This window comes from Haliotis asinina, chromosome 16 (assembly GCF_037392515.1).
Source record: "Haliotis asinina isolate JCU_RB_2024 chromosome 16, JCU_Hal_asi_v2, whole genome shotgun sequence".
Lineage (NCBI taxonomy): Eukaryota > Metazoa > Mollusca > Gastropoda > Lepetellida > Haliotidae > Haliotis > Haliotis asinina.
In genome coordinates, this window is record NC_090295.1 from 31,953,337 (window position 1) to 31,974,656 (window position 21,320).

The 21,320-nt window shown below is 40.8% G+C and overlaps 1 protein-coding gene across 1 annotated transcript; it reads right to left on the bottom strand.

The window, feature by feature from the left end:
• Positions 1–281: 281 nt before the first annotated feature.
• Positions 282–14,590, bottom strand: LOC137268667 (sialin-like). Its single transcript, XM_067803256.1, has 11 exons — positions 14,472–14,590; positions 11,464–11,711; positions 10,192–10,425; positions 8,164–8,251; positions 7,035–7,130; positions 5,694–5,827; positions 5,021–5,164; positions 4,003–4,135; positions 2,219–2,369; positions 1,736–1,826; positions 282–840 (listed from the first exon to the last, which is right to left on the bottom strand). The coding sequence occupies exons 1-11, from the start codon at positions 14,521–14,523 to the stop codon at positions 436–438; spliced, it is 1,776 nt and encodes a 591-aa protein (XP_067659357.1). The 5' UTR covers positions 14,524–14,590; the 3' UTR covers positions 282–435.
• Positions 14,591–21,320: the final 6,730 nt, after the last annotated feature.

The window sequence follows — 21,320 nt, forward strand, 5'->3', positions numbered from 1 at the left end:
CCGTGTGTGAAACCCGTTTCTGGTGACCCTACCGTGATATTGCTTAAAGCGGCGTAAAGCTATCCTCATTCACGCACTCACTCTAGGAAGAGCCAAGCGAAGGCTGACCTGGTTTTAAACCTCTGCACAACCTGTAGACCACAAATTCAGGATGTAGCAACACTAAAATCAACAAGGGCACTGTCCAAATCTAATGTGATGAATATAGTATGTCCAGGCAATGACGAATTATTGGTGGTCAAATAGAAAATAAATAAATAAACTAATTCAAACCAAATGTACTGTATTCTTAATATTTAATCCAGGTTCTACAATAAAAGAGTTGGCAACAATAAAGACGGGCGATGAAATCACGTGTTTCTCTGGTTACGGTTATCACGAGGAGACAACACAACACATCCTAGCTCACTGGTTATCAAGCCTATACCTCCGGAACTAAAGCCGCGTTACTTGGTCACGGCTGTTTCCATGGTTGCCAGCCGCTCCACCAGGACATGGCTCCGTGCTGTGACTTGTTTCATTAACCAAGTCACCAGACAGGTCCAATGCGGCGTTGATAGCACCATTTTTCGACGCTTTCAGATCCAACGTGTCCTTGGAACGTTGCCTCTGAACAGAATGTTCGTCCGATGCTTCAGTTCCTTTCTTCCTGTTCTCGACGCCTGTCGTACCAGCCGGTGAGCCATCGGCACCGGAAGTGACCGAGGGGATGACGTCAGTAGGTTTCTCCTTGGCCCAGTCCTGTTCCTTTCCGCTGCCAAAGATGAGGAAGAAAACGTCAGCCATCATGACGATACCCGCCGTCAGAAAGAACACCTGCTGCCACTGTTCCCGAGTTCTCTGTAATATCATCATATGAGAAAATTAAGTGTTTTACGTGGCGCCAGCAATATTCATTCTATATCAAGGGCGATGGGGTAGCCTAGTGATTAAAGCACTGGCTCGTCACGCAGAGGATCCGGGTTCGATTCCCCACTTGGGTCCAATACTCAGTCCTACCCATTAAATGTATTCGAGATTTAGACAGGTAGCACTGTGGTTTAAGCGCTCGCTCGTCGCACCGAAGACCCTACATTCGGTATTTTTCGCCGTGATATTGCAAAAATGGCGTACAACCATACTCACTCAAATACACGTGTCTTGGCTATGTGAACAGGAAGAGGAGTCATTCACACTGTTTGGACGCGATTATAACCAGCTACATCACGCACGATAACCACGTGGTCAGTATTTGACTCTGCTTAGGGCATAGGGGATTAAGAAAGGCGGGCCACCAAGTGTGAGTGGTGGGTGAGTAGGTGAGATCTGAAGTGACACTTTGGTGAAAGCTGCGATAAGATTTTCCTGCTGGACAGTGCTCGGTGTCATTATCAGTGAGGTAGCCTAGTGGCGTTCGTTCGTCACGGTGAAGTTCGATTCCCCACTTGGGTACAATGCGTAATGTCTATTTTTGGTCTCGCCCTCCGTGATATTGCTTGCATATTGCTAAAAGGGGCCTATCAAATCACTCACTATCAGCACAGAGCAATAATATGGCCTCACTGCCAGCGGATCCTAGCAAGGCCAAAGGGACCCATTTTTGAAGAGCGAGTAGCGACGCTATAGGCCACATGGCCACCCAAGCATTATCCGATCTACAATTACTGTAGGATCTACGTTCTTTTGAATGTTGATATTTTAAATTCCACATTCATGTCTGAAGAAAGTGAAATTTGACTGGAACAACGTCTCTTACGTCTATAGTCATGGCTGAGATGATTAGAGGGGATACGATGGAGGCACAGCAACCAATCGTCAGAGTGAAGCCCATCACCTGGCCCGCGTATCTGAAATATATCATACCGTTACACTTGAAACATACCAGAACTTCATACCTGTACTATATCAGAACATCATACCTGAAACATTACCAGAACGTCATACCTGAAACATTACCAGAATGTAATTCCTGAAACATTACAAGAACGTCACACCTAAGACATACATCACCATCATACCTAAACATACACCCACCATTATTCCTGAAATAACACACTGTTATTAAACATACCAGAAGTCACATTTGAAACATTCCAGAACGTTTTACCTGAAACATGCCATCTTATCGTCTTTTGCCCTTCGTGAAACAGCGTGATTTCCCCACAAATCGTTCCCAAATATAAGCGAGTTAGAAATAGAAAAGTGGTTGATATTCCAGTGATTGTGTTCGTTTGCTCACCTTGGCGCAATATCGAGGTGGTTGACCCTGAAGGAAGCCATGGTGAACGCTTGTGTAGTCATGGCGATCACCATGAGCCCTACTGCCAACATTCTCTGGTCAGAGGTCAGGAAGCTGACGCCAATTAGAAACCCTCCCGGCAGATATGTACCTGTACAGTTTATAAATCAGTCATCTGCTTGTTCTCAGAGAGCCATTGGAAACTTTTCATTAGTGTGGCACATTGTAAATGTTTCTGCAGTGAGAGACGTTGCCAGTGTTTCTGGAATGAAACGTACTTTCAACATTTCTCTAGTGTGACAGCACATTCTCAATATTCCTCTGGTGCGGTATATTCTAACTATTCCTCTCGTATGGCATACTCTAAATATTCCTTGCACGTATTACATACATGTATTTCCACAGTGGGAAGCGTTATCAATATAATTACAATGCGGCTCATTGTCAATAGTTATGTAGCGCTGTGAGCATGCCTGCAAGTGAAGATTGATATGGTTAAAGTCCCTCAATTAAGGCGTAAAGGAATGACGTTAAAATTACACATTTTGAGCATAAGTTTCTCTCAACATGTAATCAACACCTTTGAAACAACCGTTGTAAGAACCTCTCTGGATCAGCTTTGGAAACCAACGATCTGGCATTCTATTTGTTGCTGTGATGATAGAATGCATTCACGTCTGGGAAATGAACGAACAATATGGCAACCTTGTATATTAGCCTTGTATATTATTTACATTGTATTTATTTTGTTCTGCTCTGTATTATTTCCGGTATTGTTGGCTTCATGTGTCCCAGACGATAGTACTCGCCAAACCTCTCTGTGTCGCGCTTGAACTGCGCACTGCCATACACACCTCATGGACAGCTGTTGCAAGTTTGTTGATTTAGAAACCTCGTTTATTTTACGGACTTGTCCTTACCTTCCTGAAGGGGTCAACTTCTTTGATCATGTGGACACGGCGGTGTTTTGAATCACAGCAAGGGAAATCTTATGTCCGCAACACTAACATCGGTTAACTCGAAGTATTAATGTACGTCCCTTCAACTTCGCCATGACGGTGTTATACTGTATCTATAGACTATAGGGATGGGTATTGCCCAAACTTCCGTATTGCGATATATTATTGTGAAAACACATGATTTAAGGTAAATGTATTACTGTTTCCTTTCTTTTGAAACAACGCCACTGGCCACTGTGAAGGCTCAGTTGTAACTGTTGAAGAGGTCAATCGAAAATGATTCCCAGCTGAAGACTTCGCTCTGAAGTTTGGAACTCCAGAACAATGTTCTGCAGCTGCGTGTGCCATTTGGGTTTGTTATCCCTACAACGAGTGCCTGAAGCAATTTACTTTTTCACAATCAAGGTTTAAAAGTCATGCAAATGCAATTATATGACCAATAAACATTCTCCAAACTATTAATGTAGAATAATATAGAGTAAATAGAAACGTTATTAGCTTTTTCAACAACATCACGAAAATTAACGATCATGGTCACGAAAACTGCCGATCATATCGGGTGAATCGGTTCAGGAACTAAGAATGTAGTGCAATATATCGTATTGTTACGTTCGAATTGCTGACATGCCTGTTAACCGGCTGGTATTCTCTCCCGCTTATAGGCCTTATGAATAGCCCCTTTGACTTCCATATAACCGTAGTTCTGTACAGCGAGATACCTGAACACTTTAACAAAGAAATGCACTTCCGACCTGTTGAATTTTGAATTGAGACCTGTGATTTCGAGATAGGAATTTGGGAAAAGAAGAGACTGGGTGTAAATACCTAATGTCTGGAATATCTTCCTGTTGACCGTAACCGAGAGGGAGGTCTTCTGCATCACGAGGTCGGCGATGTAGGCGAAGAAGAGGCCGCCGAAGAAACGACCAATGTACGGGAGAGCCGAAAGGACGCCGTTCTGTGGGGAGGAATCGTTGCACAGTAATTCCAGTTATATAATGAGTCAGTTGGTTTAGTTGTAAGCGAGTTTTAGCAATATCCCAGCAAAATCATGGTGGGGGACACCAGAACTTGCCATGGCTTCGACCCCGGGTCTTCATGGTGACAAGCGAACGCTTTAAACACTAGACTACCCCACCGCCCCACGGTATACAATAGCGTATCAACATGTAGCGTAACACCCGATATGATTCAGATTTATAGGATATGAAACGAGCTTCCCCTTTCATTTCAAGTTCATGTCCCGAGTGAAATAATGTTATTTATATTTTATTTGAACGAGGGATACAAAGTTGATGTGAAAGGGGAACGAATGGTGCTAACAAACTTTGAAATATAATCGTGACCACCCGAAACTGACCCCATCATCATAGCATTCCATTTATAACTATTTGTCTCTTTCGGTGACCTGAAAGAAGATCTCATTCGTGACCAACTAGTGTTATTCAAGGACAAGCCGAATAGCGATTGTTACGGAAAGGTGACGAATGAACATCTTCCAGGTTACCGAAAGGGACGAGAAGTTACGAATGCACAGCATTAATGGGCAACTGTGTTATTCCGGGGCAGGTCGAACAGCGGAGTTGTGGAAAAGGGCGAGTGGTGACGAATGTAATGGTGTTCTGGCCATTCGCCACCACTCGCCCCTTCCCTTAACCTCCGTTAATCGGCTTGTCCCGGAATAACACGAGTTATAGCTGGTGCTGTTATCCCGTGTCATGCCGCAAAGCGGACGTACCGGTGATGGGCGAGTGGTGAGGAATGTTGTTGTCTGTGCCAGGCAAGGGAGTTAAATGGAAAGTGGGCCTTGTTTTGGGATCACGAACAGTTGAGAGTTATTTACCGAACCTATGTCGAACTTGAGGACATCGCTCATGTACATGGGCAGGAACGTCTGCATCGACGACATGATCCAGGAGTGGGACACGTGACTGACGACCAGGGCCCAGAAAGGCATCGACCGCAATGTCTTCATCCACGGTAGAGGCTGCATAACAACGAGGGTGAGTGAATCAGTACTATATCAGAAATGTGTCCATGTGGGGAATAGAACCCGGGTCTTCAGCGAGACGAGCGAGCTAGGGTACCCCACCGCCCCTTTGCAAATGTAAGCTATATCGAAGCATTATGAATTATGCATGAATTGATAATTAAAGCTTTGAATATTGACCAGAAAGGCAGACCAAACACATTTCTCAAAACTTGCACATTGACCAAATACGTCTGAAGTATTTTGTCAGAGTCCAGTTAAAACAATTATATTGCTATAGATTTGAAATTTGCCCAGATATCTGGAGTCTTAAATACGTCTCAAGTATTTAATCAGCATTCAACACTGATATTGTTACAGACCTGAATAGTGACTAGAAACCTTAAACATTGGCCAGACAGCTGGGACCTTGTACAGCCATAATCTTGAATAGACAGGAAGCATGGTGATGATCCATTCTAACCAGGATCTTCAAGGACTTTCTGTTGATTGAAATCATTTATGCAACATCTACATGTATACTGACCTTAGGTGAAGACTTGATGGAGGTCTTGCCGAAGTAGATGCGCTGCTTTTCTTCAGTGGAACATCTGGGATGCCGCTCTGGAGAATCGTGGACGAACAACAGCCAGAAGACCATCCAGACCACGCCCACCCCAGCTGACAAAGAAGGAAGTGTGTGTCAAATTTCATCAACGAAATGTGACTTGTCCGTACCCAGGAAGTGACAGATCCGTGTTTTCACCAAAGGGACACGTGAAGATCCGGGTTAGAATTGGTCCCTAGCAATCCTTGTCATAAGAGCAGCTAATGGGATCGGATGGTCAGGCTCATTGTTTTAGTTAATGCATGTCATATTATCCCAGTTCGTAAATCGATGCTCATGCTGTTGATCACTGGATTATCTGGTCCAGACTCGATTATTTACAGACACCCGCTACATAGATTGCGGGTTAAACAACAACTTCACCAAAATTGCTTGTTTGTTTGATTGATTTTTCTTCGTATAACGCCGCAGCACTCATTTATGTTCCAGCAATATCGACGCGTGTAAATTTGAGTCCGGACCGGACATTACAGTATTCTTTATCTAAGCATTAGCCTGACCAGTGACCAACCATCACCTTAACTACATCTAACGATATGCGAAAGTTGCTCAAGACCAATTCTTACCCGGATGTTCAGGGAACACCTATGAGCAAAACGTCCATTAACTGGGTCATTTCGGTATATTTCCCTCATCAAGCTGACACGCTGTTGGGTCATTATCACTGGATTACAGTGGCGTTGCACCAGCCTCACACTTTCATTGAATGAATTTATTTATAATGCAAACGAGATTATGTCCGTGTCCTAGTGGTATTTGTGAAACGATACATGAAAATGTGAGTTTGAATTCAAGAAGTCTAAGTAAACTTAGGCTTAGTATTATTCGTTACACGACCATACATGCTCGCCCCGGTATAGATGATGAGGCTAAGTTTACTGAGACTGGACTGCAAGCCAAATACAACAATTCAGTTTTATCGGTCGTCAAAACATCTTTTCAATTTTAACGGGTCGGTGGGGTGGCCTTGTGATAAAAACTTTCGCTCATCACGCCAAAGCCCCGTTTACGATTCGCCCTATGGGTACCACGTGTAAAGCCCACTCTCGGTGTCCCCTGCCATATTGCTGGAATATTGCTAAAAGCAGTGTAAAACCTAATTCACTCATTCGTTCAGTGACTTTGTCACACCCATATATAAGCATGCTCTGTAGTGAGTGAATGTGAAATAAGTGAATGAGTTCAGTGATATTTCTAGATAGTGCTGAAAGAGGAGTGAAACCAAACCATACTCACCCAATCACTTCAGATTTAACTTACCATATGTGTAGAAAGTAAGAGGCCAGCCTTCATCGAGTGGTATCTGGCATAAGAAACCGGAGATGGCAGTGGCCATGATACTCCCGACGTTTACTCCTGCAGGACATCACAGTTTTTCTGTACAACTGGGCAAGTTCTGTCTGTTTGTCTGTCTGTTTGTTTGTTTGTTTTGAATGTAACTACTTTTAGCTCACCTGATCAAAGGCCACGTGAACACATGTCCAGTGAGTGAGTTTAGTTCTTCGTCACACTCTGCAATATTGCAGCTGTATGGCGGCGGTCTGTAAATATTCAAGTCTGGGCCAGACAATCCAGTGATCAACATCTTAAGCATGGATTAACGCAATGTTAACGTCTCAACCAAGTCAGTGAGCCTGACCACCCGATCCCATTAGTCATCTCGTACGACAAGCATGGGTTGCTGAAGACTAATTCCAACCCGGATCTTCACGAGTGCTGGGTAAGGGGTAGAGTGATAAGAGAATAATACGAAAAACATACCACTCAAGTGCTGGGTAAGGGGTAGAGTGATAAGAGAGTAATACGAAAAACATACCACTCAAGTGTTAAAACATAAACAAAAGCGAGACAGTTCATCATTTTGACCATTTGTGCCATAAATAAGAAAAGTAAACTGTTACTTTGGACTATATCACGACGATGGCCATTCTGTGATTCCATACAAGCCACAAACACTGCAACTCTCTTAGCTCTACATGCATTTATTTACTCATGCTTATAGTCTGTTTGGCTGTTTGGCGGACCGATGATTTGATATCTAACTCCAAAACTAATAAACATATAATATTCAAAACAAAAATATCATACCAAATCTGTGAGATTAGCAATGTATCATAAAAAAATGACACAGTTCACTGTTTGTTATGAGGGAGGAGTGCAAAGAGCAAGAGACAGGTGTACTCCTCCATCGTAACAAATAGTGAACTGTGTCAGTATTTTAATGACACTTTGACAACTTTTTCATTTTTAGGACATAAATTCTGAGACAATGTCATAGAGTTGGTCTGATGTTTTTTTTATTATGATCAACATTTCATTGAGTATTATTAGTTTTCGAGTTAGATTGCAGTTCATCGGTCAGCTATTGAGTCTGACCTGAATTTGTTACCTGAATTTGACGTGGCAGCGAGTTGAGCCTTTTCGGAAATAGGGGCCCAGTTTGACCACAACACTTGTTGTGACGGCAATATAACTCCCTGAAAAACCAACAACAGCAAATACATTCACGTTTCCTTTGTTGTGCACACTGCATCCGTAAATGTAAACATGTCGAGTGAGTGCGTTTTACCCCGCTTTTACAAATAGTTCAGCAATATCACGGCGAAATACACCAGAACTGGACTTCGCACAGTCTTACCACCAGGCTACCTTTCCCAAACCAGGGAAGAGGTAAGTGGTGGACACAAGAGACCTTTCACATTCCTATACATACTAACGTACAAAAGAAACTCTCTTCTTTGAAAATGATTGACTGTGGTCAAGCGTCTCATGACGTCAGCTGGGTACGCCTTCATCCACTGGTGAGGGCCTGTGCCAGTTCCTGTCTTGTAACTGGCGGCTTCGATTTGTCTCCCCGACTCTGTCTATGGGACAGATCCGTCTATCGAATACAACTCTCTCAGTGGCTGTTGCTGTATAAACGGCAGGACCTGTGGCCCCAGCACCAGGCCTAGGACAACCGCCGTTGATATGCCGTGATTACCGTAGCAGACAAGAAGGTCAGTCCGCATAAGACACCCCAGACCATAACGCTATCGTCGCCATACGGTTCCGACGTCTGTATACAACAGCAACCTCTCCTCCTGTAAATTCACTCTGCTGTCGGGTCTCGATAGACAGAATCTGCTTTCGTCAGAAAACGGTATTCTACGTCAGTCACATGGCTGCCAACGTCTGACTAGTCTGGTCCAGCTGACCATGTCTATCCGTTAGACAAAATAATTTATAAAAAAAAGTGAAATGTTTCTCGGGCATCGGCGCGTCACTTTCATTTGTGCACGTAAAAAGTTTTTATTGCCCTTAAAAAAAAAACAATTCTGACTTTGCCGCGTCCCGATTATCCATTTGTCCACTATAAGAATTGGTGTCTGTATGAACGGGTGTCACTGAATCTACAACTTATTCACACGTGCAAAACTTTCCAAGCTGCATTTCTGAGAAAAGAATGTGTTTCTCCCTCGTCATTTTTTTCTACCAAAAGTTTTAAAAGGTCCTACCGCCCTTGTCACTTTTGGAAAAGATGTGCCCGAGAAACATTTATTTTTTTATTCAGCCTTAGTATCGTTCCCCGGTATGGTCGATAACATCTGATAGCATGGGCACAACATCTTCTTGTTACTGTCCGTCGACTTACTGGGTGACCTAATGCCGCTGACGAAGATACCGTCACCGTCAGGAAGCGGTTCCGCCGGTCTTCCGCAGTCGTTGCCACCCAGGGTCTGCCAGTCTGTGGCCTGTCCGATGTCTGACCAGTCTGAATGAAGCTCTGGCGAACGTTCCTGGCAGTAACTGCGAAACAACTAAACGCAGCAACCTGTCCAGTGGTAGCACCAAACTGTACCATTCCTACGGCCCTCACTCGTTTGTGTGAGCCCACCTGTTGCATGCAATGCTTTCATACACTTTCCACACTTGTCTTTTGCCTTTATTGCACAACACGTAAATTTCACACATCCCCCTACAACCTTTGGTGAGTTTGGTCGCAGTCGTTCCCAAAATACAAATGTTCTGTTTCATACGAGAACGAGAAGTATTCATGTACCTGATTATTTTCCGATTATGTCAAAATAAAAGTCAAAATTGGTAAGAAAAAGTTTCTTTTGCACGTCAGTATATCTGTGTGGATATTTTTTACGCTTAAGTCACAACATGCCCCCATATTTTCACCAACGATCCAATAACCATGCCGACAACTATTCCACCAACATTCCAGGAACACTACAGCAAATAGCAACATTTCAGCAATACGCACGTACGCGCACGCGCCCTACATAGGCGAACACCAAGACCACATGCAAGGCAAGGGCAATGTAGACATTAATCAATATTCAAGCAACAGTCTGACAAAACTCCAGCAGCAAGCAACATTGCAGCAACAATTTAGCAACATCCCAGCACACGCACACACGCGCCCTACCGAGGCAAACCCCATGGCCACCCGCAGGGCAACTGCAATGTACACATTAGTCCGGATGCTGATTGGCAGGACCAACATGACAACCACAGACACCGCCATCGATAGAGTAATCATAAGCTTCGCCCCAAATCTAGCGGCAAGGTATCCACCAATCAGAGGCGTCCATATATACCCGTAGAAGTAACAGGAAAGCACCAACCCTCTGACGTCATCCGGGATATACGGATTCACAACCTGGTGATGGAAAAATGGAAATCTACATAATAACAGTGATTGTTTGATCGTAAGATTGTCAGAGAACAAACTTAACAGAGGCATGGTTCAAAATAAATCTGGGACTGGTTGTTGCTTCGCTGTTTCCATGATATCCCAGAATTCTTGACTGGCTCGCGACCTCTGCTTCGCAAATCCGAAGCACTATTGATGGTAAGATGAAATACAGTTTCGTCTTCGAATTAAATGGAAAATGTAATCATCGTTATGATCCCTTAAGGTAGTGTATACAAACAAGTATTGACTGATATGTTTACACTATTGAGTCAACTAAAGATTGAACCGCTTTACACGAGAAGATAAATATTCATGATGGTGTCTCCTGCGAACACCTGGTATCATAATGATCACCACTGTTTTGCCCTTTAAGGTGTGGTGAGTTGAGGTGAGTTATTTCACTCATATGACGATGTGCATGCGTGAGTATACATGGCGACTTGTACCAGCAAAACATGGGTAGCTCACTGGGATACCATGATACAGTTCAGCATGAATACCAAGACACAGTACACTGACTCCGAGCCGACCAGACCTTGCAGTACTCATTAATACCGAGCGCCAGGCAAGGACCAACAAAAAACATGCTTTAATGGTTAGGTATTCTATATGACGCGTCCGGGGAGCACTTAAGGTTGAGTGTTGACGTGGCACACTTTTTCCTGCCCCTGAGATCATATAACTGAAATACTACTCCATTATACGCAAATTAAAACGCATATTGAAATGGGTTTTTTTATTAGACCTAAAATATTGAAAATACCATTAATTATTGGTAAAACGATAAAAGAGTTCGAAGACTCGCCGAAAAACATTTTGCTAATAAGTAGATGCATCGCTCAGTTATTACTAAATGACTGTTTTGGTTTTTTTTATTAAACAAGAGTGTCTCCGACAATAAAGTAATACAGACACCCATTCTCTGCTAGTACCGTTACAAGGAGAAACACTGATACGATGTTAAGTGCAAAGGGAGCAAAAAAGTATATTTCATCAACCAACTTTGGCACTGTCAGCAACGCTGGTAATGGTTGTATTGTGTGTTTCCGTGATGTTCATGTCAACGATGTTGCCTGTTTCCATACACACTATGGCGAAGTTGAACGAGTGCCGAAACGCAAACAGCAGCAGTGAGCACCACAATGTCAGATAACCAGTCTGCCATCGACACGACGTAAACTTGGACAGACACCCTTCATCCGGTGGCTTGGCGGCCATCTTGGATATACTGTTGTCATTGTCAATTGTGTCTGGAATTAAATTCGACGACAAACTCATGGGTTTACTCACCACATCTGATATGGGTTATTATTGCTAAACAAAGCCTTGGCAATGTATCAGCTATTCGTGGGGAATAAACAAAGAGTAAGTGAGTGTGTGGATTTAACACCGCTTTTGACAGTATTCTAGTCACACAGGTTAAGCAGTATTCCAGTTTTGGGTGAAAGGGTCACATGCAACCAAAAAATCAAACGTAATTAAAACACAATTATCACTTATTCGTGACATATAATATACATTGCTGCTTGTTGAAAAACGAATAAACAAAATTAAAAGCGTACAATCGCAAAAAGTGCAATATTTTTTACTTGGGCTTACTTCCCTCGAAACGAAGCCCTCGGGAGACCGAACCCAGTCATAGCGGGTGGATGTGCACTCAAGGGTAACGACGACTTCCGATTGGCTGGTTCATGTGCTGATACGCTGAAGGCTCATTGTGTGTACAGAAAGATGATCAGTTTGATGGGCCTGTTATAAGTATGGCTAGTCACAAGAAAGGATAACAACTTCTTTTATTGTACTTGATTCATCGTTTCAGTATGGATTCATATACCGTTGTCAAACAAAAGCATTTACACTAGAATACGTTGTTATCCCTAGAGAATGTATATAGAGATGCTGGGTTTTGTAAATACATGTTCTCTGAATTTGAGTACGATTAAATCAAAAATCATCTCAGCAGAGATGGTGAACTACTGCGTGACTGGAACGTGTCATTCGTCCAAGTACAAAGCAGGACTTGAAAGAGTTTGCACCAGTTTCCGTCAAATCCAGTCATCCAGTCATAGTTTGTTTGCAACCCACAGACATAAAAACTTGTCATGTGTACAAGTATCACACCTGCCTAATTACATAATGTGGCAGAGACTGGACTAGGGTGCACGAGTCATAAATCAATTTATTTTGTTTATGGCGCATAGTCTGATAGGTGTTAAGTTCAATTAAATTGCATGTGGTCAATGATTGAAGCTGTCTATTGTATATTGTCTTTAGCAGACAGGCAGGCAGACATACGGGTGTCAATAAACCAGACATTGAACTTTCTCTGTAGCAGAGGCTGCTTACTACAATAGACAAATTTTTCTTATGTAACGAGTAGATTATTAACTTGTTTGTGTACACAACCAAGATTAGACTACTGCTCACGACCTCATACTCCGAGCATGCATACTGTTTCAAGCTCCGCGAACCTATTCACTGCGCATGCGTTATGCGCGAACCTATTCACTGCGCAGCGCAGCACATCTGTTGAAACCAGTTTTCCCCCCAGCGCTGGGGGGAATTTAGTGAAACGTTTGAACTCCGATTTCGCGGGCGTTTTTTTCATCGCGTTTTTTTTTCAACTTTATAGACTGAATTGTCACTTTTCATGATTTGTTTCGGTAAGTGCATACCTAAAGGTATCAGAATCTGCAAAGTTGTGTTTTATGTTGCATGTGACCTTTTTAACAATTTAACACGTGATTAAAACATTAAATTGTCCGCCAAGTGCCGGGAAACATCATTGTGCCTCAGACTGTTGAAATGAAAAGAAATCGTCTGCCACAAAGATACATTCCCGCAAGATGTATTTTTAAGCCATAAAGTTTTGATTCAGCGGTTGCAGTTGTAGGGATGTATATAACACCATAATCCGCCTTGTCTGGTTTTGACATTTTAAAGCGATGTCTCTACATATTTCAGTTATTTTACAATAATTTCCATTAGTAATTAAGAAATATTGTACATTAAGAATTTTATAGAGTATGTTCTTTGTTACGACTCCTTTGGAATATTACAAGTGGAAATATCTGTAGACAAAAGAAATGAATGTCAACTGCGTTTTGACACCACAGCAAGATTGACACTACCTTAGAAAACAGCGTGACGTTCCATAAACCATGGTGTGTAATTGCCAATCAGTAGTCACATGCGTACCTCAGTTTTCGCACTGTCATGTCTGTTATTGACAAACACGACCTTAATGAAGGCTAACACGTTTAGATCATAGCATAATCTGAAGGATTATAAAGATACTACCCCATACACACAACAGAAAATTACATACGGCAATAGATCTTCTGTCACATCGTATGGAAGAGTCTAGAAAAATACATGTTTCAAAGATATTATTAAAGAGAGTATGTACTTCATCACTTCAGCTGTAGGCGATGGGGTAGCCTAACTGTTTTAAAGTGTTCTTTCAAGCCGAAGACACGGGTTCGGCGTGGGTACAGTACGTGATAATGTGTCCCTCCGATTTGAGATATTACTAAAGGCTGCGTAAAGCCATACTCACTCACTCACTCACTCACTCACTCACTCACGCGTGTCATCTGAAGGCACGAGGGCCATTTGAAGACTATTGACAACCTTGCTATAATCGTTTAGAATAACAGATTTATACATACAAAACAGCCAGGCCACATGGCCACAGTATACTGTGCTTATAGGGAGAGGTTGAGTGTTATTAAATTAATTTTTAGCTGATATACCATGGTGTATAGACTAGAACATATGTTGTATTACACCAGTGTCAACTGGAGTCACTGCAAAGAGACAGTGAGGACATCTGGAACACACATCTGTGTTTTCACCATCTACTACTTTTCTTATAACTCATTTTAGAACTAAATGTAGCTGAACGATCCGTTATACTGCTAAAAGCGGTGTACAACCAACCTCACTCATTCAAAGATGGGGAAAAAACATGTAAAACTCGGTTGATATGAGCTTGTATTATCAGTTACCATTTGGCGGTCGTAAGTGACCAACGTCCATTATCTGCATGTCCGGTTCCATGGTTTCCTTGAAGTGATGTCAGCAAGAGCTCTGCTGTGGTCTTCTGTTCCTCCGTCGAGCTAGAGGACAACCCTCACGTGCCCGTGCATGTCCATCATCAACGTGATGAATGCATATGGGTTAACCCTATCCGTTCTAAGGGGCAAAGGGACCTAAGTCGTTTCAGGTGACGAAATGCGCCGTGAGCGAAAGCCGTGCCAGAATCGAGATAAAATCACAACATGCTTGTGAATCTTGGTTCAGACCCGTACTCGTGGGTTTCGCAATAGTTCAGAATGTTCTGGCTTTCTTCCCAGACTGAGTTGACGTCGAATTGTGACAGCAGTTGTGTTCGTAACGACTCTGCTTTCATGAACAACACCGTAAATGTACTACAAACAAAAAGTATGGGAACACCCTAAAATTTGATAGTCGCATATAAACTTGACCGTGGTCAGTTCATTCATACCTTAAGGTAAACGAAATTTTTTGCGCGCTTAACGGGAAGTTTAAACGACATGTTAGAACATACATTGAAGCAACTCATTCAATATTCGTTGAGTTTGAGTGAACTGAAACTGTGTCAGGAACAGCGAAAAAACATGGGTGCTGAAACACACTATGCAGTACCATGTTTGATTTAAACGCCCCAACACAACAGCCTATGGCATGGAAAAGGAGAGACGTCAATGTTATGGTCCATTCCATAACAAATCTATTCAAGATCATGGGAGATTACCTTTATAAAAAAAAAAAAACACCGGTTTTTTTGGAGGAAATAAGGAATTGTGTAAAGCATGTACAAAACTAAATGTGTTCTGTGAGTGAGTGAGTGAGTGAGTTTAGTTTTACGCCCCACTCAGCAATATTCCAGCTATATGGCGGCGGTCTGTACATAATCGAGTCTGGACCAGACAATCCAGTGATCAACATGAGCATCGATCTGCGCAAGTGGGAACCGATGACATGTGTCAACCAAGTCAGCGAGCCTGACCACTCGATCCCGTTAGTCGCCTCTTACGACAAGCATAGTCGCAAATGTGTTCTGTATATATGTCTCTGATCATATAAAGGAAGGATGGCGTTTGATTATTGCTCCGATTCAAGATGTTACTTTCTGCACTGCAAAGGTCACAAGTCTGCAGCATATTTATACATAGAATTCAGGTAGTAGACACTGGACAAAGTAAATATGTCTGGTGTAAAGAGGCATAATGGATGTACATGGACAGTCCTGTGTGCGGTTGGTACAAATGTTGTGTTACAATGCAGGTCAAATGGGTTTCAATTAAGTTTGAATTATAGATTCTATTTCAATATTTTTCATATGGTTATACTCCTGGTGCCTACACCATGTACAGAGCACACCACTCTGAGTTTAGTTTTGCCGCTATTAGAAATATTCCTGGGCCCAGTTCTTCAAAGAGATCGTAGCTACGACTGGCGGTAGTAAGTCTATGGGAGTTACGATCACCTTAGGGTTAGATCGCTTTGAGGAACGGGGCCCAGAAATAACACAATGGGGATATCAGAAATGGGCTTAACACATTGTACCCACATGGGGAATCTAACTGAGGCTTTTGCGAGATGAGCGAACGCCTTAACCGCTTGGCAACTCACTCTCCCTCTCACTCACTCTAAATGAAGCAAGATTCACCATGCTACTTTGGTTTAGTTTTTTGTTTCTGTCAAAAGTGTACAGTTTTAGAGACATATGTACAAGAAGCAAAGTTACATGAGATACCAATCTGAGATTCAAACCCTGAACCATAGTATTCTGACATGCCTGAGGGACATATCTCTGCACACCTAAGAAACTTAGGCCAACGTGCCCCTGGTCAACAATGAGTGAGTCAGTGGGTATGGTCTTATGCCTTTTTTTAAAGCAATATTCAAGCCCAGGACACCAGAAATGGACTTTACATATTGTACCCATGAGGGGGATTGAATCTGGGTCTTCTGCATGAGGAGCAAATGCTTTAAGGACTATCCTACCAAACCAGTCATGACCAATAATGAAACAAGAAAAACTTGCAAACAACTTTTATATTGACATTGTGCAGCCTTACATTGCATAGATACTGATAACAATGACAATTTTATTATTATTAATACAAGATACTATTATGGATGAAAACTTCTTTAATTCTTTTAACACTACGTTTCAAGGCTAATTCTTGCCCCTTCCTCAGGTGGATAATGAACATAGGTAACATTGCAGAGTATATACAGATATACATGAAGCCAGAGAGGTAAGATGTATATACAAGCACATAAATGTAATTAGGTATGTACAATCACAGAGGAGAGATGAAAGGAGGAAAGTTTTAACAGTACATAGTTGTTTACACAGCTGATAGATTGTGAGTCTATGAGTCCTTGTTGACACACCAGACAGAGGGCAGGTACACGCCTTGATCTCTATTGATCTGAGGTTCTAATCTTCTGATGTTGATTGCTTCCCAAAGCTTCCTTCTCCGCCAATCACTGATGTTGGAAGCCAGGATCTCGGTGTTTTTCCAGTTGATGGAGTGGTTTGGATAGTTGACGATGTGTTCAGAGAGGGCCGATTTCAGATCTAATTTTCTTACTGAAGTTTTGTGCTCTTTGAGTCTGATGTTGAATGGTCTGAAGAATTAGCAAGAATTAGCCTTGAAACGTCGTGTTAAAAGAATTAAAGAAGTTGTCATCCATAATAGTGTCTTGTATTACCTCACCAACTTCTAAATGCCTTTGAAGAATTTCGACAATTTTATTGTACATCAAAATATAAATAAATGAAACAGAAGAAACACAGCTGCACCCTGTCTGTGGATCCGTCAAGGAACAATTTGTTTGAGGTCAACAGTAACATATAATAACCTGAAATATAGTTAAGTACTGTAAACTGACAGGTAACAGTTTTTAAAACAAATAAAATAACTAAATAACAAATGCGTCTACATACTATCCACAAAATACTTACAAAAATGTCACTGGTGGAATAAAAAAGTGAGTTTTTGTTTGACTTAAAACTACCTTTGTAACATGGAAAACCTCATGGCACACCAGCATATAAGCATTGGCATGCATCAGCATGACAGACTGCCTATCTTGGTATCTCACTCATGCTATCAACCACCTGTTTGCCTGTTCAAGATTCAATTCCTTTGTGCTGCTATATATTTGGACTAGGTAATATGAAACTACCGGTTTGCCTGACCGGTATTTACAGGGTGCTTATACTTAGCAAGAACATGGCCTTAATGGGGACATCATAATGAGAACTCAAATATACATACTGGACATAGCTAAGATTGAAATACCGCTTCTTTGGATGACAGTATAATAATTCAATTATCACGGATACAATTTAAACTTAGTTGTGAAAAATGAAAACAACACATCATCAGTAAACAACAATATAAAAATGGGCTGTACAGTACCTCACTTGGGGTTTAAATGGTAGCCTGACACTACTGAATACTCAAGTGAAGTCATGGAGAGAAAGATTTTCAATCATATTATCAATCATAGACAAATCCCCTGTGCTAGAGTGAGTGAATTTAGTAATATGTTGGATTTTTTTTCAAAATACCAGCAATATCACAATAGAGACACACGAAATGGGCTGTTCCCATATGAGGAATTGATGAGTGAAAGCTTTAACCATTAGGCCCCCTCTAGACCCCCTCCCACCCCCAGTCAGTGTGAGAAGGCCCACCAACAATGGAGGTCAAGTGGGTATCCAGTAGTCAGAGTGAAGTGGCACTAATGAACTCAGTCACTGTGAGAAACCTACCCGTGAGTGCATTGAAAACATCATGCAAAATCCCCATATATGGCAGCCATGGTACATATTCGAGTGGTTTTCAAATCATGGACTACACAATATTGTACATTGCAACAAAACAATTAAACTTTAATTTTGGACCATCAATCAAACACTGGAATAAAACATTTTACAATAACATAAATTCCAGCATTCTAATTGATAGGTTTGCATCACACTTCACAGAAATCCTTGCTCACATGCTACACCTTAACGACAAAATGAAAGGGATAAAATGTTTGACTTAGAATATTTGCTAACACAGTTTGCAGACAATACAATCATAATCTTAGACAGATTGGAACAAACTTTTCAAACAGCATTAGAAGTACATTGTACTTAAACAGTGTAGATATGGTCTAAACAGTTCTCAAGTACACAGTATTGCTGAGACACAAAGACCTATTAAACTACCAGGCATTATATTTCAACATAATAGGGCGTATATAGTGGAAAGAAGCTATAAAGATAAACTAAAGAGAATGAATAAACTATTGAAGCTTTGGTCACTAAGAGATATAACACCAGTCGGCAGAATAACGGCCTTGACAAGGCTAATACTGCTCACTCTCAATCATTTATGCTCCTCACTGCCTTATCCCAAAATGGATACAATTCAAAATATCCAGAAAAAGATTTTTGCATTTATTTGGAGAGGCAAACCAGACAAAATTATCCTCCATCCTTGATAATTAGAAACTATAAAGAAGGTGGTTTTAAAGTTCCAGATATACTTGAAACCACGAAATGTCAGAAATCATCATGGATAATAAGGTTCAAATTCTAAATTCAGCAATGTCTTAATTAACACAGTAAATAATATAAACCTAACTGACCACGGCTGGAATTACCTGAAAGCACACATCATTCCAAAACTTGAAAACCTTTTCTGGAAATATGTTCTGGAACCTTGGGCTGATTTACTAGACACATACCCTTACAATAGTATATTTGGGCAAACAGTAATAAAGAAATTGGAAACAATTCTGTATTATACAACCACTACTCAAAAGCAAATGTAAAATTTATACATGACTTACCACAGGCTGCTGAATCCTTCCAGTCTTTCTCCAAGTTTAAAGAGATGTATACAGTAGAGACAAATAAAAATATGTGGGAATAATATCCTCAATGAAACAATATCCAAAACAAGAAGCTACTATTTTTTTACACAACTAACACATTTACCCTTTATTCCCTCGAATGTAAAAATACTCTGTGAAAATAAGAAAGGCTTAACATTTTCTACACAATGCTACTAAACAATAGAAATTTTATTACCAGCTTAGGTTATCAATGTAGATGGGAAAAGGATCTTTATCACAGTTTTCCACCTGACTCATGGAATACCTATCACGTCATACCATTTAGAGCTTTACATAACACTAAAGCGAGATGCTTTCAATAGCGTGTAGTCCACAAAATTCTCACAAGCAATAAAGTCCTATACAATTATAACATATGAGAATCACCACTATAAATATATGTGCTTTTTGCAATGGTAAAAAGGAAACCACTGTTCATTTGATGTTCGAATCCAGATACATAAATATGCTGTGGAGGGAGCTTTTAGATTGGATCGAAAACAAAAATTATACTATTAGTATCATAAACTTGGATCCAGCTTTTGGAGGGCTTTCATGAAAAATGCAACGATGTTCTCAACTTGATATTTACCATCACAAAGGAAAATATATATTCCAGAAAGCTAGCAAATGTATGTCGAACTCTTGAAAGTCTCAAAGCCAAACTAAACCATAATTACAATCTCCATAAATGGAATTCTTACTCTGTATGCAAATATAGTAAGTTCACGACCTTCTGGTCATCATGTCACAATCTATTTACATAACCTATTTGATCTCAGTAAGTTTATATGCCTGATTTTCTAAGGGATTGGCATTGAGGTAATTTTCTTTTTTGTGACAGTAGTTTATCTACTTATTCTAAGTAAAAAAAGAAACCATACCCCAATTTTGTACATTGATGCTTATGATGCAGGTCACTGGTTTGTATGTTATTTGCAGACCGGTGCCATATAGCTGGAATATTGCTGTGCTGTTTTCAACAACAACCAAACAAAACTAATAGATATGAGCTCTTTGTATCTGCAAACAATGGTTACATACAGGATGTGTTATTTCAAGGCTGTTGTACACATTGGAAAATAATTTGATTACACTGGTTACATGTAGGACAGGTTTTGTAACAGGACGCCATACACAATGGTTGGTTTTAATGTCATATATAAGTATGGGTTATACCGATATTACATATACTATACAGTTTGATTCCTGGATGTATTTGTGGTACTTACATGTGATAAGGTCATTAATTTTGTCAAAAAAAACCCAAATTAGTCTTAATTATTTGAAATGTCGAGTTTTTTCAACGTTTGTCGAATATGGATTAAAATATAGTACAGATTACGCCAAATAATAAAGGCTGGCCTGTCTGTATTACGATTTCCTAAAACTGTTCTGCAAACCCTATCAAGTAATCAGTTTCAATTATATATTTATTGTCTAAATTATCAGTGGCAACAGAGTAACATGAGAAGGGAAGTAACTCTTACAAAACTTCATTTTATTTCCCTATATTAATTTTTTCAAACAAATTTGAAAACAATGTTTAAAAAAATATACTTAAACAATATTAATAACAACTAAGACCACCAACAATATGAAAACTGACAGCCAGCTAATCTGAACAGGTGACATGTTCTTGTTGCATCAACCAATCATAAAAAGACCTTAACACCAGGAGCCCCAATTAAACAAACAATGGCACACTTTCACACCCAGGAGAGGCAGCTTCAAAATTAGGTGCTGACATTCACACTTGTTAAGATGCATAAACCACACATAGCAATAGCTGATATTAAGACAGTGGTCACAGTCAACATATATAAATCCACACCCAGACTCTTGTACACACACTCGCAGTAAGTCTGAGAAATACTCTGGTATCCCATAACACTACATGTACAAAGATCATTTTATGGACT

Coding starts and splice junctions, on each gene's coding strand:
- LOC137268667 (XM_067803256.1), bottom strand. CDS start 14,523: ATGGAACCGGACATGCAGATAATGGACGTTGGTCACTTACGACCGCCA. Junction 2,370..4,002: donor GAAGATATTCCAGACATTAG/GTATTTACACCC, acceptor TAAACTGTACAG/GTACATATCTGCCGGGAGGG. Junction 841..1,735: donor TCTCAGCCATGACTATAGAC/GTAAGAGACGTT, acceptor ATGATATTACAG/AGAACTCGGGAACAGTGGCA.